The 22,501-nt window shown below is 38.2% G+C and overlaps 1 protein-coding gene across 3 annotated transcripts in view; it reads right to left on the bottom strand.

Annotated features, from left to right (window-relative positions):
• The window catches only part of AGFG1 (ArfGAP with FG repeats 1), an 88,918-nt gene extending 67,063 nt beyond the window's left edge, over positions 1-21,855 (bottom strand). For all 3 annotated transcript variants that reach the window (XM_007966500.3, XM_007966501.3, XM_007966504.3), the window contains exons 1-2: positions 21,414-21,855; positions 2,810-2,903 (exon numbers count right to left, since the gene is read on the bottom strand). In XM_007966500.3, coding sequence (XP_007964691.1) covers positions 2,810-2,903; positions 21,414-21,580 — 261 coding nt within the window. In that variant the 5' untranslated portion in view covers positions 21,581-21,855. The remainder of the gene's footprint in view (positions 1-2,809; positions 2,904-21,413) is intronic.
• Positions 21,856-22,501: the final 646 nt, after the last annotated feature.

Genomic DNA, 22,501 nt, shown 5'->3' with positions numbered 1-22,501 from the left:
ATACTTTCTGATCTTTTAATTTTGGAAATACTCATCTTCAGGCATGAACTCATTCACGCACAAGATGTATGATAGAGCCTTTTTAATCCAAAACTTAATGTGACTGAATATGGCCCTTTCCAAACTATTAAAAGGTGACAAGAGAAATATGGCAACTTATTTTGAAATGTAAACTCACGTTCTGGTACTATTCCCTATGCAAGTGATACTTATGATTTAAAGGTTTAAAAAAGATAAACTGATAATAAAACACTTGCACTTGAAATCCATAAATATTTGGTTATAAAGCTGTACCAACTGTCTCACACTTCGTATCTTCACCCTCTACACACTTCTCAAAATTTTAAGATACTGTTAATACTGCAAAGAACCAAACATACCTGTCCATTATTTTGGTTCTAAGATGTTCTTTGGTATACTATGAGAAGATATGTTTGTCTTTCTTAACAAGCATTTACAAGGTTAGTATATTTCCTAGCAACCTATTGCAAGTTTCCCTTCTTTTTTTTTCTACTCTTTGCTCCATCTTTAGTGACTTTCACTACCAGCTTAGGTTCTAGTTACCCTCAAAAACCAATAAATGTGTTACCTGTTCTGTGGGGTCTTCCCAATCCTCTCCTTCCCACCAAAATACTGAGCCCCTTTTCCATACTACTGCTGATACTTCTTATTCTTATCATTATTTATCTAACACCACGTTGCAATTATCTGTTATGTATCTGTTGCACCAACTGTGAGCCCTCTGTCCACTAAGCCAGTGTAACACATCTATAACCACATCTATAATACCCAGCATAGTGACAGTGTTTGTCATGGTAAGTACTTTGAGTGGTCTACCAACTTGCATACCTCTTTGTAGGACTTAAGATTCATGAATACACTTCAGTCACTTCTGACATTTACATTTTGCTTCTACTTTTTGATACAGTGAGTTCCTCAAAATCAACTAATTCTTTTTATATACTCTAAATTTACCTTAATGCTACAGCATTAAAAAATATTCCTTCAGAAATTCTGCCATACATGAAAATAAAGATGAATCTTGAGGATATTACATGAAGTGAAATATGCCAATCACAGGAGGACAAATATTGTATAATTCAATTTATATGAGGTATCTAAAATAGTTAAACCCAGAGAAGCAGAGAGTAGAATCAGGGGCACCAGGGGCAGAAGATAAAATGAGGAGCTGTAATTCAACTGGTGTAAAGTTAAATGATTAATTTCTAGAGATCTGCTATACAACACTATGTCTATAATTAACCATACAATATTGCTCACCTAAAAATTTGTTAAGAGAGTAGATCAATGTTCCCACCACATTTAAAAAAATATATACGCCTTCAATCTTGGTATTTTTTTTGGACCAGTCTCCACCTAATTGTATCTCACACGTTGTTAAATGGACTGCTGTTATCACAGTTTTGTTATTCTGGTTTTACCTACTGTCATATTTTTAACCTAAAGATAGAATAGTATTTTTTATTTCTGATTCCATTCTAATTTCCAAAATTTTGCACACGAAGCCAACATCCTAAGTAACTTCAAGTGTGCACTGTTAAGTTAATCCCACTTGTAAACTTTACACAAATAGTTCAAATTGTATTTTAATCAACATATATATTATTCTATGTTTACTGTCATTAAAAGCCTCCTACCCTTTCACCCAACTTTACATGTTCTTATAATGTAGTCACATTAGTCTGGAATCTGAATACCCAAAATAATTTGTCATTGGCAAAATCTGGAGACTTCAAAATGTGCTCTCTTCTTTAAATCATGTATTTAAAAATACTTCATAGCTGTGAATTTATATTTCCTCACTATTTTAGAACCAAAAGCACATGGACATCACAAGCAGGCAAACAATTTTAAGATATTACTTTCAAAATATTAGGACGGCAGAGTGTAAAATGCTTGCATATATTTTCTAAGGGTCAAAGAGAAGATTAAAACTAATAAAATCTTAATATTTAACTTATGTTATGTTTATTAAGGATATCAAAGATGCAACCAGAAGAGTACCACTACCACTAAAGTACTACTTATCCTTTCTAGAAAATGAGACTTTTCTGTCAAATAATAATAGCTATTATTAATCAACTTGGGTTAACTGGTTCATCCTTACCCCAGGATTATAAAAAAATGCCCACTCTCTTTAATTTTATTAATTTTAAAAATATTAGAAAAATTTAAAACCTTTTACTAACAGCAAAACATAGAGCTAAAAGCAAACAAGCAAACAGAATGGAATTACTGGAAGCCCATTAAAGGCAAGAAGAAAAAAAGCTTCCATCCAAATACACCATCTTACTCCCAAGGACACTAGGCTGCCACTGAGAACTACCAACCTCCTCCCTACTGAACACCTGCTAAACATTACACATCACATACACATCCAAAGTTAAAAATTTAGGAAAAATAGAGGACTTCAAGTGAAAGCTGATCATACAACCCCTAACAGGTTTAACATAACATCACAAAATGAACTCTCTTCCTGTTTTTTGAATTTTAAAGCAAAGACTAACAGTAACTGTAATAATGGGTATCCTCCGAAACACCTTTTATATTCAAGACTGATGACTTTTAAATACACACGTCAACCTCAGATTTACAGTAAAGTGTTTACATAGTAAACAATTCCAAATACATTATTAATTGAGTACATTTTAAAATATCTAAATATAAAATCCAAAACTAACTTTTTTAGACTGCGAAATTCAACGTTTTAAATAACTTATTAAATCTTATTAAAATGACTGCCAACAAAAAAGTTGAAAATTGAAAAAAAAAAAAAAAAACCACTTACTTCATTTCCATGTTTTTGTAAGAATTCAATCTCCTGTTGTGTGAATGTTGTCATGGAGATAGATTTCACTCTGTGTGGTGGATTTAATCCTCGTCTGAAAGATAAAATATTTCACAAAATTTACTAGTATATACCACATTTTTAAAATGACACATCTAGTGATTCAAAACATTTTTAACCAACACATAAACTTGAAACAGTGTTTTCATTCCATAAACTCAAAGTATTTTTAAATTATTTTAAACTATTAAACTTCATAACAGACTTTATTAAAGTTTGGTTAGACTCATTAAATAATAGACCTAACAATAAATTCAAGTAACTACCTAGTTAAAAACACAAAGTAACTGTGACACATGAGTTTCTAGGAAATGCAAATAGTGCTTTAGTGTGTTTCTGATGAAAAGGCTATACATGTGAAGAGCTCTATGGTAAAGAATTTTAATTCTTTAAATACTTCACATTTCCTAAGAAACAAACAATGATATAAGACCGGAGCCAAACACCTTATCAAACAGCTGTTACCTTTAAATAAGTTTAAGACTAATTTAGAAAACTATATTAAAAGTAATGTCATGAATTGAGGTAATAAGCCAATTAGTAAAGTCCTATCTTGCCATCAATTCAAGTAAGAATTTATAATAAAGAACATTTTCAGTCACCTCAGAAGGCAGTGAGTGTACAACAGGAAACCGCAAGGACACACGGAAGAGATTCAAAAAATTGCTGGATGCATGATTAAACAATTTTTTAAGGTCCTTTACAACCCTGAAGCCTTTTCTGTATGGATGGCCTTAAAAGGACTTTATCTTGATGTTTGAATACGCACATGAAAAACTGAGTGGAACAGATTTAATAACTATTTACATGTTGTCCAACTATCTTGTGGGCAGGTCCACCCACAAGAATAATGGCCAAATAATCTATGCAAAGCAACAAGTAACCTATGCAAAGTTCCATAAAACTACTTTGGGGTCATGCTCTCTGACAAATGTCTCATTTGAACGCTCGGTTCTACGGCAATTACTGCAGTAATATTTTTAAAGAATTTGTCCATTTGTAATCATTCACACTAATTAAATAGGATATTTAACAATGACGTAAAATAATAAATGTACCAAAAGTCTTTAAAAAATATTTGAGAACATTTTGAATAATTAAATACAGTGCGTAACATTCTAGAAATTCACTGTATTTGGGGGCCGGGTGCTGCGGCTCATGTTCCAGCACTTTGGGAGGCCAAGACGAGGAGCTCACTTGAGGTCAGGAGTTCAAGACCAGCCTGGCCAGCACGGCAAAACCCTGTCTCTACTAAAAATACAAAACTAAGCAGGGAGTGGTGGCATGTACCTGTAATCTCAGCTACTCGGGAGGCTGAGACATGAAAATTGCTTGAACCCAGAAGGCAGAGGTTGCAGTGAGCCCAGATCGCGCCACTGCACTCCAGCCTGCACGACAGAGCAAGATTCTGTCTCAAAAACTAATAATAAAATTTAAAAACTAATAAAAACAGTATTTTTGTCAAAACACAAAGGAAAAGCTCCTCAACTGACTGTTTCTTTTTCTCTCTCTTGTCAGAGATAAATGTCATCTTTCAGATCATGATCGGAATGAAGACAAGTTACACTTCATTTGTTTTGAATTTCAAGGTAAGGAAAAGTTAACTTGGGTTTGGCTGTTGTTTTGTTTTGCTTTGTTTAAATTTTATACTAATTTTTTCCTTCTGTTGTCATAAAATAGGGAAATAAAGACTGAAGAAGAACTAAGTAACCGAAATTTTATTCTGGTAAAACTCTCAAACTTGGCCAGGCACGGTGACTCACACCTGTTATCTCAGCACTTCGGGAGGCCAAGGTGGGTGTATCACTTGAGGTCAGAAGTTCGAGACCAGCCTGACCAACATGGAGAAACTCCATCTCTACTAAAAATACAAAAATTAGGAGGCGTGGTGGCGCTTGCCAGCTACGCAGGACCATCTCTACTAAGAATACAAACGTTAGGTGGGCGTGGTGGCGCTTGCCAACTACACAGGAGGCTGAGGCAGGAGAATCGCTTGAACCCGGGAGGCGGAGGTTGCAGTGAGCCGAGATCGCACCACTGCATTCCATCCTGGGCAGCAGACTGAGAACCTGTCTCAAAAAAAAAAAAAAAAAAAAAACTCTCAAACTTAACTCTGAAGAAACCACCTCAGTAGTAACTTGCAAGTACTTTTACAGCTTGCAATCACAAAATAAGGCTCTAAAGACTAGTTCCAAATTTCTAAAAGTGGCCAGGAGTGGTGGCTCATGCCTGTAATCCCAGTACTTTGGGAGGTCAAGGTGGGAGGATCACTCGAGGTCAAGAGTTTGAGACCAGCCTGGCCAACATGATGAAACCCGGTCTCTACTAAAAACTACAAAAATTATCTGGGTGTGGTGTCCCACACCTGTAGTCCCAGCTACTCCCGAGGCTGAGGCAGGAGAATCGCCTGAACCAGGGAGGTAGAGGTTGCAGTAAGCCGAGATTGCGCCACCGCACTACAGCCTGGGCAACAGAGTGAGACTCCATCTCAAACAAACAAACTAATTAATCGATTAATTTCCAAAAGTGAAAATTTAGAAAAGTCATTATTACTTAGGGCACAACACTTTGTTTCCAACTCATCCTCCATGAGAACAACACTTAATTCACCCCTTTCAGGGAGATTTAATCATTTATGATATAATACTTACATTCTACCTTGCCCAAAAACAATTTAAAAAGGAATTAACATATTATTGTTCTCTCAAATGCCTCTTATTCCCTCCTTACTTTGCAACTTTGTCCCTCCTTATTCTGTAATATCTCCTCGCTGTTTCAGACAAGCCTTTACCTTTCTACCTACTGGCAATATCTCCTTTTTAAAAATGGAAAACGCAAAGGAGTAACTTTCTGATGATGAAACATCAAACACTATTAAAAGGATGTATGTTTTGGAAATTTTGGAGCGAACAACTATACCCGTATACTTCTCAAATTGTTCAATGAGGAAACAACAATTCATAAAGCTAACCCTAAATCTTTAAGTTACATCACACATATGTAATCTCACAAATGCAGTACAGTGTGTAAATATATCCCAGGCCCTACCATATCACAGGGTCTATTAATGCACAAAGAAGGTATTCATATTAACTAAATAAGTGAACAAAATTTTAAACTTATGAAACAAGTACAACCAGAGTGTACTCACAACCAAATGAGGAAAGGACATTTTTTCCAAGTGAAATCTGTTACAGGATTTGTTACCCGTTACAGGATTTACTCAAATGAACTTTCTCAGTACACTCACAATAGGATTCAATTTACAAAACGGCAGACAATTTCACAAGGCTACACTTATTACACAAATTGAGTAAACACGAGGAAATTTTATGCGTTCATGTTGCTTTCTCTAATTGCTCTTTTATATTCCATTTATTCAGGGATATTAACTATATTCTCAATGCAAGGCTGTACACGGATTTTTCATTTTTTAGCCTTTAAAAGCTTTGTACATGTATTTTATATGCTTACAAAAGTCTGAGACAAAGCTGAAGACTGATTCCATCAATGTCTTAATGTCGGAGTGATGAGCTGCAACAAAAATGAGCAGTCTCGCCCCCACACCACCCACACCCCACCTTACCCACCCCTACGCCAAAAAATGAGTAGTCTCAAACACTGATAGTGGGATAAACTCACCAATTTTTATTAAGAACCTCATTATTCCCATTTGACCCAGCTATGCCACTTTTGGGAATCAATTCTAAAAAAAGAATTGGAAATACAGCTGACCACCTATGTACAAGATGTTCACCAAACATTATTCATAATAGGAAAACATCAGAAACATTTCACACCAAAAAGGAAATGGTTAAATAAGTGACAATTTTAAAAAGTATGACATTATGCACTTACAATTGTGCTTTAACTTTTTAAGATAAAAATTATATAGTATTCTCAGAACTAATTTTTTTAAATCAGCAAAAAAAAATAGACAAACCAAATACTCCAAAATGTTAACAGTTCTTGTATATGTGATGAGATTGAATCAATTTTTTTCTATTCATAATTTTCTATTCTCTCCAAATTTTCTATAATAAATATTACTTATTCTGCAGTAGGAAAAAAGCAGTGAGAAATAATGGAAAGTCCAATTGACTAGTAGTAGTATTCAAAAAATTTTGATTTTTAGTCTTGGCTTTATGAATGTGAACGTGTATGCTGAAGAATTAGAAAAAGCAATTAAGAGAAGGAGGGAACGGTTTTCCATTCTAAGACTTTCTTTCAATTGTTCTAAAACCTTGAAAACCTTTCCTCGCAAATCCTATGATACCCACCAACATCAACACCTTATCTTCATTTCTCTAAATCAAGGCTTCTTAACTTTGGCACTATTGACATTTTGGGTTGGATAGTTCTTTATTGTGGAGGGGTGTCCTATGCATTGTAGGATGTTGAGCAGCATCTGCATTCCTAGCTCTACTCACTAAATGTCAGTAGCACCCTTCATCAGATACTGACAATCAAAACTGTTTCCAGACATTGCCAAATATCCCCCACAGGGTAAAACCCATTCAGCTGAGAACCACTGCTCTAAATATAATAAATACGTAAATTACCAAGCAAAAGAAATTAATAGAATTTCTTTGGCTCTCTATTAAGATACAAACTCTACCAAGGTTCAATCTTGCATAACTTTCTTTTCAGAATAACAGAAAACAGAACAAATATTTCTCTCTCTGAAACAATAAACAACAAAGTAAACATACATGTTTAAAATTCATATAGAAAATATATTAAAATTTAAATTAGAAAATAGACTAAGGAAAGTGTCCACAACAAATAACTAAGAATAAACTATACCATATAAAGCACTCTTATATGAACTGGTCGGCAAAATGTAACTTAATAAGGCAGTTAATATGTATACAGTATCTAGACTGGCACTTTACATATTTAATCTCATTAATTTCTACTTCCAACAGTATGGCAAAATGAAAAGCCTCCTCTACTACAATATGATAGTCCATAAATTACCCCCCAAAAACCCTACGACTATTAACATACTATTGAACTTTTTAGAAAGGGAAATCTCTAAGGATCCCCCACCCCACAGAAAAGACAGACAAAAAATCAAAAATTAAGCTGAAACCAGAAATGTGTCCCACGTTACGCACAAGATGCAATGCTGCTCAGAAGGCAAGTGCCAACAATAGCCAAGGCGAGATGAGAGAGCTCAACCTCAGATATCTCTGTGAAGTTAAACCTAAGACCCTGGATGGAAAATAAAATACCTTCAGGTTACACAGGATCCTAGGATCCCATGAACAGGCAAATTATCTCTAAAGGAATGCATTTTCAATTTAAGCTATCAAGATTTCCAAATATTAAGTTCAATAAAATATGAGGCTGCAATAAAAATTATCACACAAAAATGAAACAAACCAATGAGCTTGAGTCAGTAAATGCAAAATATTAACACCACCTCCCTCCAAGACTTTAGTTATAAGAATTACCAGTTACGAAATATAGTGTATAGGGAACATTAAAATAAATGAAAGATGGAGTAAAAATGAACAGGAAATACGTAATTATCAGAATGAGGCAAATTTAAAAATCAGAATTTTCAGAAATGAAAAACTACAAATGTGGAAATTAAAAATTCACCAAATAAGAAAGCAGTTAGACATACCTAAAGAGACAATTAATGAACTGGAAGGTAACACTGAAGTGATAATGACTGAGATTTTTCAGACCCAATAAAAGTCATACATCTACAGATACAAAAAGCGCAGCCCATCAAAATACAGATAAATAAAATTCAATGTGAAAACAATTCGGGCTGGGTGCAGTGGCTCACACCTGTAATCCCAGTACTCTAGGAGGCCAAGGCAGGTGGATCACCTGAGGTCAGGAGTTCCAGACCAGCCTGGCCAACCTAGTAAAACCCCATCTCTACTGAAAAAAAAAAAAAAATTAGCTGGGTGTGGTACCTGATTACAGGTACCTGTAATCCTAGCTACTCAGGAGGCTGAGGCAGAAGAATCACTTGAACCTGCCAAGGCGGAGGCTGCAGTGAGCCAAGATCACGCCATTGCACTCTAGCCTGGCGACAGAGCAAGACTCCGTCTCAAAAAAAAAAAAAAAAAAAAAAAAAAAAAAGGAACAATTCAGTGAAACTTCAAAGACAGAGAAGATCTTAAAAGCAACTGGAAAAAAAATATAGGGAACAAAATTTGGCTAGCAGTAGACTTCTCAATGGAAGGGAGAAGACCATGGAATATTATCTTCAAGCGGTAAGAAAAAATAACTTGTGAATCCAGCAAAGCTGTATTTGAAGTATAAGTTCAAAATAACAGTATCTTCAGATAAAAAAACAAAAACAAACAAACAAAAAAAACCACTAGGCCAGGCACGGTGGCTTATGTGTGTAATCGCAGCACTTCAGGAGGCCGAGGTGGGCAGATCACTTGAGTTCAGGAGTTCGAGACCAGCCTGGCCAACATGGTGAAAACCCATCTCAATTAACAACAATGAAAAAATACAAAAATTAACTGGGCATAGGGGTGCACACTTATAATCCCAGCTACTGGGGAGGCTGAGGCAGGAAGACCACTTGAACTCAGGAGACAGAGGTTACAGTGAGCCAAGATCATGCCACTGCACTCCAGCCTGGCTAACAGAGTGAGACTCCATCTCAAAAAAAAAAAAAAAAAGCAAAGAGATCTTCGTTAAAGAAGTTTATACTGTATATACTTTAAGAAGAAAAATGACCCAAGAAAGTCTAGAGATGCAAAAGGGTAAGCAAAGAAAACTGTAACTGGCAAATCTAAACAAATACCTTATTATAGTAACATCCAATTTACAGAAGGAAAAAAGGGACAAATAATATGTTTACCAAAAATAACACTTAAATGAGCCGGGCACGGTGGCTCACGCCTGTAATCCCAGCAGGCAGGTGGATCACCTGTGGTCAGGAGTTCGTGACCAGCCTGGCCAACATGGTTAAAACTCCATCTCTACTAAAAATACAAAAATTAGCCGATGTGGTGGCAATCCTCAATCCCAGCTACTCAGGAGTCTGAGGCAGCAGAATCACTTGAACCTGGGAGGTGGAGGTTGCAGTAAGCCGAGATCCCGCCACTGTGCCTGGGCCACAGAGTAAAACTCCATCTCAAAAAACAAAAAAAAAAACCCCCACTTAAATGAAACTACTTTGTATTTTTAAAGACCTTGTATTAATAGAAGATTAAAATACTGAATGACTCTGGGATGTTAATATCAATAGCACAATTTCAATTGTGACCATAAAAGAAAATGCAATTCCACAAGTAAAAGGGAAAATCAAAACAACGCCAAAAAAAACTTTGTCAATTTTTAATAAAATTAAACATGCACGTGCCATACAACCTAGCCCTAGATATTTACCCAAGTGAAATGAAAACTTATGTTCACCCAAAAACCTGTGCATAAACATTTACAGCATTTCCATTCATATATATCAAAAACTAGAAACTCCTCAAATGAAGAATGGAAAAACAAACAAGCAATGGAATACTACTTAGCAACAAGGAGGAACAAACTATTAAGATAAACAACAACAAACCTGGATTAATCTTAAGGATATTATGCTGAGTGAAAAAAGGCAATCTAGAAAAATTATGAGTCCATTTACACAACATTCTTGGAAAGACAAAACCTGCAGTGTTGGAGAACAGATCAGTAATTGCCAGGAGTACAGTAAAAACAAGGGTTGAAAGTTTTTTGGGGTGATGGAAAACTTGCATGTTCTAATTTTAGTGATGGCTATATGAATCTACACATATGTTAAGATTCACGGAACTGTATATCAAAAAATGATAATATATGTTAAGAAACAAAAAAACTGTAGTCCTGATTTCATGTTACTATCTATAGTAACCACAATTTTTAGACTAATTAAAATAAATATATCATTAGCAGACTATCTCCACCTACCAAATTTGATCACTTAAGTGAATAAAATCCTGTAGTGAATCAAAACAAGTATTTTTAAGATGTATTCCTGGAACCTGGTGTCACCTCCCTTTTTTGTCAAAGTTCTTCTAGCTGCAGGGTGAATTCAGTGTTTATAAAACACCTTTCTGTAATGATATTAGTCATAACTATTGGATGAAAGTGTTGGGTATGTAAACTACATTATTTTTATAGGGCCAATACTGAAGTATCACCCATTCCAGATCCTCAAATACACATTTTAAGTCTTCAGTTCTGTGCAAAAAAAAAAAAAAAAAAAAAGACTTTCATATCTTGAAAACATGTTTCCAAGTTAATTGGTTTCAAGAAGTTCAAAGTAGCCCACTGGTGCAGCCCAATACATCTTTGTGGTATAATTAAGCCATTTGCAGATCCCCAGGAGATTTAGTTTTAATGACCACCACCCAGGTACGACTGTAACCAGATGGTGTGAGTCATTCCATATGTCCATCAGTACGCTGCACTTAACTAGGCCTCAAATCATCTTGCAAATAGCCATTTGTTCAATTCAAATAACAATCTGTGCTGGATGAGTAAGTAGGAAAGCTTATTTAGTTAGTTTTATTCATTGTTTTTATCCTGCTGGGGGAGAAGCTGGTTAAAATATTTTTAATAACCTGTGGAAGTTTATGTAGTTGCTAATAATATTGGCAGAAAGTAATAAAGTTGACATTTAGATCTAGCCCATCCTAGTTATTTACTAAAAATATTAGATATATTTCATAGTATAAAATTATACATTTAAAATCTAGAACAGGCCAGGCGCGGTGGCTCAAGCCTGTAATCCCAGCACTTTGGTAGGCCGAGACGGGTGGATCACGAGGTCAGGAGATCGAGACCATCCTGGCTAACACGGTGAAACCCCGTCTCTACTAAAAAATACAAAAAACTAGCCAGGAGAGGTGGCGGGCGCCTGTAGTCCCAGCTACTCGGGAGGCTGAGGCAGGAGAATGGCGTAAACCCGGGAGGCGGAGCTTGCAGTGAGCTGAGATCCAGCCACTGCACTCCAGCCTGGGCGACAGAGCGAGACTCCGTCTCAAAAAATAAAATAAAATAAAATCTAGAACAGATGGAAGGTGCCTTTAGTAGGTTATCAAATCTACAAACTATTGATGCCAAGACATCGTATAGGTTGGCTAGTCCAAAATATTCATCTATCCAGAGTCCAATACTAAAAATCTGAATATATTTAGCTTTCCATACAATAATAAGTGTGATATAAATTCTAATTGTTATTCTGAGTTTCTGGGAAAGCCACAAATACTACACCATAAGGTCCTTGTAACACTCAGAGCAAGCATCTAAAAAATAATATTCAAGTTATGATTTAAACCTAATTAAGGCATTCTAGTTAAGAGTAGTGGACAAAATCTCAATGTCTTCATATCCCCAAACCCCCAATGAAATGACAGTAAAGGAATAAGAAGGTATTAACCCATAAGAGACAGAGGGTTACCTTGATGTGTTTATCTCACACTGAATGCCTATATCAAAAACATCTTGTGTACCTCACACAAACACCTACTATGTGCCCACAAAAATTAAAACAACTAGACAGAAGGTGAGAGAACAAGAGAGGAGCCCAAAAACACACGACAGTTCTCTAAATAACAAAATTTGGAAGATTTAAAAACAAAATACCAGCAGTAACTGACTTTATGGAGAAAGCCAAAACAAAAGCTTCTGCAAAGGTGGGAGAATCCAACTGGAAACTTCATAGCCACAGGACCTATGAAGATTTACTGAAGGAACTGGATACAGGTGAGGCTTACAGTGGGGTCAGAAATCATTAGACTCTCCAGCTCCTCAACAGCCAAAAGCATACTCCCACCAGCCTTAGGCAGAAGTCTGAAGGAAAGTTTTAAATTGAAGACATTATACCACAGAGACTTCAAACTCAGACACCGCTGAAGATTCTTGTTAGGCACCATGTTAAAAGCTGGAGGATTATCTAAGATCGTACACACAGAATAACAGTCACCTCCCTCAACTTGGCTCCCAAAACAGTGGCATCATAGGCTTTTATATTCCCCAAAAAAGAAGACTGGAGAAAATATGTCTCAACTATAAAAAGCGTGAGTTTCCAAACAGAGTCAAAAAAAAAAAAAAAAAAGCCTAAAACACTGCACAAAAGACCTACACCAAAATACTTCAATATAAGGTTCTGAACAGCAGGAAGAAAAGAAGATCTCACATACTCCCAAAGAAGGAAGAAAAAAAGTGGGTCAGAAAGACTCAGTAATAAAAACAGCAACAGACTTCTCAACAGCAACACTGAAGGTTTGAAGACAACTAAGCAATATATTAAAAGTTTCAAGGGTAAAGTATTTTCACCTTTGTGAATGTAGACAAACTAATTTTTTAAATGAGGGCAGAATAAAACATTTTCAGCTTTGTGCCTTTCAAAAATGACCTCTCATTCACCTTTCATCAGGAGGCTAATGGAAATGTGGGGGTCCTGGAAGACAGCATCTAACATAGGTTACAGGTGAAAGGAATTTCCAGAACGAAGGCAGAAGAAAAGTTCCGGTATGAGAGGCGCACAGCAGGCCTAGACAGCAGCATTTCCAGAGCAGAAGATTACAAAAGTACCCAGAAACGGTGAAAAAATTATAAAAAAAAAAAAAAAAAGGGTAGCTGATGCGTCTGATCATAATGAAGGAAGTTCATTGCAGCTCATGCCTGTAATCCCAGCTACCAGGGAGGCTGAGGCAGGAGAATCACTTGAACCTGAGAGATGAAGGTTGCAGTGAGCTGAGAAGGCACCACTGCACTCCAGCCTGGGAGATGGAGTGAGTCTCCGTCTCAAAAATAAAGTAAAATAAAATAAAATAAGAAATATGGAAAGACAAGAATTTTTGGAATCTGACAATTACAAGGAAAATTCCTCTTTCCTTTTCTAAACGTATACTGTTTCTCCATAACTTACAAACGCTGGTGGTGCATCTCCCCCTAGAGTCATAAAAACAAATCTATTACCTCTCCCAATGCCTTAAATTATCCAATGACAGTGATCATGTGTACAGCCCCCCCATCGTCTAATATTTTCTTCTTTAAGCCAGTAGCATTTTTGGTTCCTGCAAATGTTCCTCTAATAGTTTCAAACTTCCTTACCATCTTGATCAAATTCCTTGGAGCATGCTCCAGTTTGTTAACATTCCTCTTAAAATAAGCAACCAGAATAAAAGCAAGGTATAATTATGACCTCTACAAAACATGTACGGTGTCAATCAAAAAGACTGCTATCTTAGAAGTCTTTGAGCAAAGTATGTTCTAACTCAAACAAAAATTAATTCTCTGTATTTCAGACAATTCAAATAAGTTTCCTGTCCCCACTGTATAGTTCATGAATTTCATTCTAATGTTCAATCAGATGTCTTTAGCAATGGTTCTCATGTGTAAGGTTGTAAAAGATGTCACAAGGAACATGCTATTAATCTAAGTACTCAAAGTTATAAATGATTTAAAAACATTTTTTACATACATTGAAGGTATCCAAGTTGTATCTCCCTAGACAGTCATCACTTTGATTTGAATTAGAAAACACATTACGAAGTGGGGGGAAAAATGAGGGGGGTAATAACACCTAGTCCTGAATATTTCCATAGGAGTTTCTCACAAATGTGAACATCATGCATGCTGCATAGAAAAGAAGGAAAATATCAAATAAGGAGATCTGCCTGTTTTCCAAAGAATGCTATTGGAACAGATACAGAGGTTTCCAAAGAGACAATGATTTTCAAATTGAGATCCAGAGGTCAGCAAGTTCTTTTAAAACAAAGTCTTAATTCTTTTCATTTATAATGCACTAATATTATAAAATTTAATATAAATTTAATCTAAACTGTATTTTATCCACTTTGAAACTAAAAGCCAGTGTTTAAAAATCACATGCCAAAAATGATGGATGAATGAATAAGGAACAGAAAAAGGCTTAACAAGGCAATGATACCTTTATACACGGTTATGGTCAAATGATGTCACCACTCCCCGAATGCTGGAGTTTTCCCAGTATAAAAGGTACCCCATAGCACCATACAGAAGAGTCCTTCTTATCCAATTTGCTGGTTAAATCTATGTTCCTCCTTCCCTCTGAAAAACCTAAAGTTAATGCCTACTGCACAACGAACATTCATGGCTAGAAGGCCACTCTCTCCTGCTCCTCTCTCAGGAGTCAGTGAGTTTTATGCTTATGAAAATTTGTCTGGTATAGTATTTGGTAATACAGTTGGTATGGTACTTGCTAAGTATATAGTTTAAGTGAATGTCATGTAAAACAATGGCAGGAGTAAGAAGAATTATTTCCATGTAAACTAAGTATTTTTAGAGACTAAAACAAGTCACTAGGATAAGCTGTTATTTGACCACGGAAAAGGACTGTAAAAGACTGAGAGAAAAATCATAAAAATCTAGAAGAATTCAGCATTCAAACTGTTTTATAAGTACATTAAAATGCTAAAAATCATAAATAGCATATTAGTGGACAATTATATATAACTGGACATAAATTATATGTAAGTGGACATAAATTATATTGGTGGACAAAGAATCTAACCAGTGGACCCACATTCAAAGTCTTATGTGCCAGGAAATTAACAGTTGTATGTTAAAATTTAAAAACCTAAGCTTGAGGTAGGGCATGATAACTCAGGCTTGTAATCCCCACAATTTGGAAGACCAAGGTGGGAGGATTGCTTGAGCCAGGAGTTGGAGATCAGCCTGGACAACATGGCGAAACCCCATCTCTACAAAAATTAGCTGGGCATGGTAGCACACACCTGTAGTCCCAGGTACCTGGGAAGCTGAGGTCGGAGAATCACCTAAACCCAGGGAGGTCAAGGCTGCAGTGAACCACGATAATGTCACTGCACTCTAGCCCGAGCGACAGAGTGAGACCCTGTCACAAAACAACAAAACCCAAACAAAAAAAACCTATGCTTGCTAAATAGATATTATATATGTATATATAATAGATACACATATATGTATGCATGCATGTATGTTTTTTTTCTTTACTGATTGCTTGCTTTCACTAAATTTTTTGATAAACTTATCCACTAGCAATCCTGACTGCACAGAATGAGGGGTTCTAATTAGAATTCAACTATAAAAAAATAGCACGAGAATTACAGCACATGGTAGTATGGACATGCCAAATTCAAAAGAATTGCTGTTGGAATGGCACCATCTTTCCCATTGAATTCAGAATACACAACAGTATTTTCTCAATAAAACTCAAAGATAAGAACACACATTTTGGAGCTAAGAAGTGCCTTAAAAATAATAAAAAGCATGACACAGCCATAAACAAACATTTATGATGCATCATAAAATACCTATTCTGGGCTAGGCATGGTGGCTCATGCTTGTAATCCCAGCACTTTGGGAGATCGAGGTAGGTGGATCACCTGAGGTCCAGAAGTTCAAGACCAGCTGGTGAAACCCCATCCCTACTAAAAATACAAAAAAATTTAGCCAGGCATGGTGGTGCATGCCTGTAATCCCAGCTGCTTGGGAGGCTGAGGCAGGAGAGTTGCTTGAACCTGGGAGGCAGAGGTTGCAGTGAGCTGAGATCACGCCACTGCACTCCAGCCTGGGCAATGAGCGAAACTCCATCTCGAAAAAATTAAAAAAAAAGTAAGTCTATTCTGCCATTTAAAACACAATGAAGTAAAATCTACCATTTAAATCCCCAAAATATAGAATTCACAACAATTTACAGTAACCATGGTAACCATACATTCTTTGGTGGTGGAATCAGCATCAGTTCCAAATCCCAACTTCCAGTAGGTTGTAACAGCGAAACACTGAGAGTGTGCACTAATTTTACAACTTAAAGTTGAGCTTGGATAATAGTACCTTCCTCATATCACTGTTACTAGAATGTCTGTCACACAGCTAGCACTCGATAGTTTTTATTTTTTTCAATAAATACTTTCACTGTTATTATCTCCAGCACATGGGCTAGTATCTGGCACTTAATAAATATTTGCTTAAAATAAAAAATATGTCCTTCACAAATGAAAAAGTATGTAGGCCAGGCGAGGTGGCTCATGCCTGTAATTCCAGCACTTTGAGAGGCCAAGGCGGCGGATCAACTGAGGTCAGGAGTTCAAGACCAACCAGGTCAACATGGCGAAACCCCATCTCTACTAAAAATACAAAAACTAGCCAGGTATGGTGATGGGTGCCTGTAATCCCAGCTAGTCGGGAGTCTGAGGCAGGAGAATGGCTCGAACCCGGGAGGCAGAGGTTGCGGTGAGCCGAGATCACAGATTCCATCTCAAAAAAAAAAAAAGAAAAAGTGTAAAATATTTTGGCCACTTACTCTAAATACTTAACGTGGCCATATCAGAGTATCCAAAAAAAGTAAAAAAGGTATTAAGAATATAAATGCCTGCTCACTGTGACCTCATAAGGTCCTGAATATTATACAGAGCTCCAAAAGAGCATCTGATTTGCAATCCATCCTAATGCTACTAATTGTATAAAAACATTAAATACCTCTTTTCATCTGTCATCTAAAAAAAATTAAAATTTTTGTAATATTCATCTCAAGAGTCAAAATGTACACAGACTCAATGGAATATAAGTTACTATCCAGCTACATTTATTACCTGTGAAATTTCAAGCTTAAATGCACTGTTCACGTAAAATAGATGGTATTAAGAGCAGCAACCTCTTTCTCAAATGTTATTATTTTATCTAAACCCTCACTGAAAAATGTATGGATCACTTTTTAAGGATAGGACAATCTTTTATACTACATATCAATTATACTAATATTTATAGTATCTATAAAACAAATAATTTAATCTAAAACTAGTCTTTAAATCAACTAGAAGTTCTTTAACATGAAAGCCAATTTGACTGTTGGCTATATTCTAAATGTTTGAAGTGTCCATCGATAATTTTAGGGATTTCCATAAACACAATCAGAAAGATAATAAAAGACAGTGACAAACCAATCAGGATGCCTTCATCATTCTGCCTCAGTAACAAATAGTTTAACTGCATCTAACTCTGAAGTTCATTTTAAAGTTTCACAATCTAAATTCAGTTATATACTCTGAATGAACATCATTCAAGCATATAGGACAGTCATCTGGAAAACAAGAAACAGGAAAGATTAGCTCCAACTCTAGTAACATTAACAAGATGCTAGTTCAATTTATTTTTAAAAAAAGTATTAGTATAAACGATAGAAGGTATGTCACTATCCTAAGATTCAGAATTCATGATACTGGATACTATTTGCTATGTATCATATTTTCCAGGTAAATCAAGGAATGGCGGCTAGCATGCCTTATTTCAATATTTGTAACTCCAGTGCTTAGCCCTATCCTCAAATACAGTATGTGCTCAATAAGTAAATACAGTATGTGTGTCATTGAATCCTCGTAACAAACCTGAGCTATACGTTATCTTCTTATCACAAAGAAAGAAATTAAGGCTAAGAGGGTGGATCTGGGCCAACCTGCATGTAGTGGCCTAGTTTAATACCTAGACCTAAGACACAAAGCACTGTCAAAATCTGACTTCAAATTCATATTCTTTCAATTATACCATGTCATCTAAACAGTAAATACATAATTATTAAACCTGAGTCATATTATTCTTCCTAAATTATTTTCCTGCACTATTGCTTGTCAAAGAAAAAAATCTTCAGAAGCTATTGTCCCTCCAACGTTCTGCAGTAGACATCTGATGGTTGCCACTCCAGTCTTCATTCCCTACATCCCAGAAATTCTAGATTTCAGATTTGGGAACTCTATTTGGGGATCTTTGTGACAATGAAGTCAGGGTAGAACATGTGTCCAGTTGTGGCACGATCTAAGCTAACCCAATTAGAGGGAAATGCAGAACTTTTGAAAGTATTGGACCAACGACATAATTAAGGCAGTACACCCAGGAGCTGGGGACAACCATACTTGATGAGGAAAATCTAGGCAATACTATTAAGCCACTGGATAGTTTTACTTTAAAATCAATCAATAAACCCTTCATATTTTTAAACCAATTTGATTCCGGTTTTGAGTTACAACCATAAAATCCAAAGTGACAGATTTTTATTAGGATACTTCTTATTTTATATTTTTCACATACAGTATTGTTCCCTTACTCATGGAATGTCCTCTCCCTTGACGCTTCTCATCTATGGGGCACTTGCTATATATCAGGTAATACGTGAGATGTTTAACATACATTATTTTTAATACTGAAAACAAATCTACACCCAAAACCTACAAGGGAAATCTTATCCTCAATGTTTCATATATGAGAAAACTCAAGCTCAGATTGAGTGGCATTCTCAATACTGCGTAACTAATACTTGGAGTCAGGATTCAAAGCCATGTGTACCTAGCTCATAAGTACTTGATCTTTCAACTACATGAAGCAGAATTTGTCCTTAAAGGTCTTTGCTCAGGCATCAACTCCCAGAGAAGCTATATATCATTTACATATTTCATGGCTATCTCATTCACAGAGAGGAAATACTACAATATATTGTAACTCTATGTTTACATACTTACAAGGCACGCTCCACAGAACAGTTAAGATCCAAGTAACTTATGACACAGGACAAGTGGGCAATAAATATTTGTGGAATGACTCAACAGAGAAATGAAGTCCTATCTGCCACAGATTAAATTCCATTAGGATAAATAATTGTCATTATGCTGAGACATCCTTTTACATAGAATGTTTCTGAAATGTGGTATCTAGGAAGAAATCTGAAAATATTTCCTTGATATTACGTATTTGCTGCTGTACTTACAAGGACTACACAGAAATGTCAGAAATCCGGAAGTGTAAATATATGGATTTTTTTCAAACCGAATACTTTACATGGACTAAAGGACCTGTGTTTAGTAAAAGCAGGACATACATCTTAACCATGTAATAAAAATCAAATACAATTACAATTGTTCTGTTGGCTTCATTTTGGAACCAATATTGTCCAACGTAAGTAACAACTTTCCAGCTTTACTCCTTTTTCTGTAAATGAAATGCATGAACCAGGCTACCTACCTGATACCACCCAGCTCTGTGATTCTGTAGTAATTCAAGAATATCATTAACTGGCAACTTCTCAGAGTGTTTCCCTGGTTACACAGCCTAAAAGTAACCGTGAGGACTCTCATATCAAACAATTTTAAAGTTCAGCATAGTACTTGCCCATGACATTTTTCTTACTTTGCATCCCCACTGGACTGTAAGAACCAAGAGAACAAGACTTCGCTATATTTATTAGCACACCCCAGGGCCTTTACACAACCCAATAGGCACCAAAAAAACGTCTGCTGAAGAAGTAACTCATGTAATACTAATAACGCCTCTTTGCCCAACTTTAAAAAGCAAATAGTACATTACTAGACATGTTCTGTATTTTCTAAGTTTTAAGAAATCAATTTTCCCACATAAAGTATTATGTGCTTTGTCTCAGTATTAATCTCACAAGCAAAGGTTTTAAGAATACTTAGTAACCGCTACGTTGTTAGTAACTTTAAATACAAGATAATAATATAAAAGCATTTTATCAATTCCAAAACCACCTGTACATTTTCCATATGAAATTGCACGGCAATAAAAATCTTTATCAAAATAAAGCTTAATGAAACAAAGAACAACAAACAGAAATCATCCCAGTAACTCAGGAAGGTAGTGTCTTTCTGAAATCATGCTGACTTGCTAGCTCTCATTTCTGTGTACAGCCAGGGCACTTAGGTATTGATAACGAGATACAGGTAAGTTTCACAAACAACTCCATCATATTGAGAACCACATAGCTCCTAGTCGGTACTTCATTGCCATTAAAACTTTCCCCAAACTCCTCAACACTCTCTTTGGACCATAAAACTAAAATCCCACAGCTTCAAATCTGCTCCTCTGCCTCCCTCTCCCGCAATTAATCCTTTCGACCTTCTCCCTGGGGATTCACATCTGCCACCAAGATGCTTTCATCCTGCTACTATTCCTAAGTGCCTGCTTTCTCCCAGTTACCTAGGTACTCTCGACCCAGGAAAAAAGGCACCGGCGAGGCAGGCGTCCCTCCTCCCTCCCACCCCAGCTTCTCCCCGAACCCCGCACAGGCGCCCAGCAGGTGCCTCGCTCCGCACCGCCGCGCCCGGGCCGCTGAGAGGCGGGGCACACAAAGGACCCGCATGGACCTCCCCGGCCTCCTAGCGTCTTCCCCCCACACAGCCCGGCGCCCCGGGGAGCTGGAGAGCAAGGGCGGCGGCCGCAGGCTCGGCGGAGACCAGGGAGGCTCGCCCCGGGCGCCCCCTCCTGGACCCCAACCCCGCCCACGTCCCACCCACGAAGACAGCACAGAACGTAAACCCTTACCCGGCAAAACCGAAAGCGCATCCCCAGCCCGGCCGCTCCAGCCCGGCTGCTCCGGCCCAGCGCATCCAGCCCGCAGCCTCCCACGCCGCGCCCGCCAGCCGGCGCCCAACGGCCGCCTCCGACAGCCTCCCACGCCGCCCAGCGCTTCCCCGGCCCCGGCAGGGTCCCGGTCTCCCCGCCCGCTCCCCCACCTCCCGGGAAGGGCCCGACACCAGCCCGGCCGCCCCGCACTCACAGGCTGCCGGAGCAGGAGGTACACACGAAGGAGCCGACCGTCATGTTCACGTAGGTGGGGCCACGCTGGTCGCAGTCGAAGCACTTTCGGTTGTGCGGGAGGCCGGTCATGTCCCGCAGCATCTTCAGGTGCTTCTCCTCCTGCTTCCGCTTCGCGCTGGCCGCCATGGCCGCGGCGCCAAGGGAGGAGGCCGGCAGGGCCGGGAGCCGGGCGGCGCTGCGCCGGGGGCCCGCGGTCCCACGGGCCGCCCTGGCCGCGGCCGCCGCCCTCCGTCAGCGCGCGCCGCCCGCGCCGGACCCGGCCGCAGCGGCTCGGCTGTACTGGGCTCGACGCCGCGCGGGCGCTGCGGTACGCGGGCTGACGGGATACACCAACCGGCGCAGCCGGGACAACCGCCGCCGCCGCCGCCGCCGCCACCACCTTCCCGACTTCTCCTGAGGGGAAAAGACGAGGAAGGGGACGGCAAGAGGAGGCCCGCCCCAGGCGGCCGGTGGCCAAGTGTGTGCTGGCGCCCTCTGCTGGCCAGGAGGAGTCACTGCGGCCGCGCTGAGGCATGGGCCGGTTCTGGAGCAGAGTAGGGAAGACACAATGATGATAACAGTATTAATAATAGACAGTATTTATTAAGCGCTTATATATGCAAAGCGTTTCATATGGGTTACCTTCCCCTTCTGTTTAAAAGTGTTCAAGGGTTTTCCACTGCTTTGAGGATAATTCCAAATTCCTCACCGTAGCCTGAAAAGTGCTCCATAGTCTAGCCCAGTCTACCTCATTCTTCATCGCCCTCACTCAACCACACTGGATTTTGAGTTTTCTGAACACAGCAAGCTCTTTTCTGACTCCTGCAGTACCCTTGCCCTTGCTCTTCTCTCCTTATCTTTGGACCAGCTAATCTGGGGGCCTTGGGGTGTCCTGTCTATAGGATACTGGGCGGCGTTCCTAGCCTATACCCACTAGATGATACCAGAACAAACCCCCAATCCCCAGTGGTGGCAACCAAAAATCCCCAGACATTGCCAAAAGTGGAGGCAGATTTAGGGCGGTGCAGTCACCTGGACTGAGAACCGCTGCTGTGTATGGAAACCCGG

The sequence above is a fragment of the Chlorocebus sabaeus genome, chromosome 10 (assembly GCF_047675955.1).
Source record: "Chlorocebus sabaeus isolate Y175 chromosome 10, mChlSab1.0.hap1, whole genome shotgun sequence".
NCBI classification, from domain to species: Eukaryota; Metazoa; Chordata; class Mammalia; order Primates; family Cercopithecidae; genus Chlorocebus; species Chlorocebus sabaeus.
This window is presented reverse-complemented; position numbering and strand designations above follow the sequence as displayed.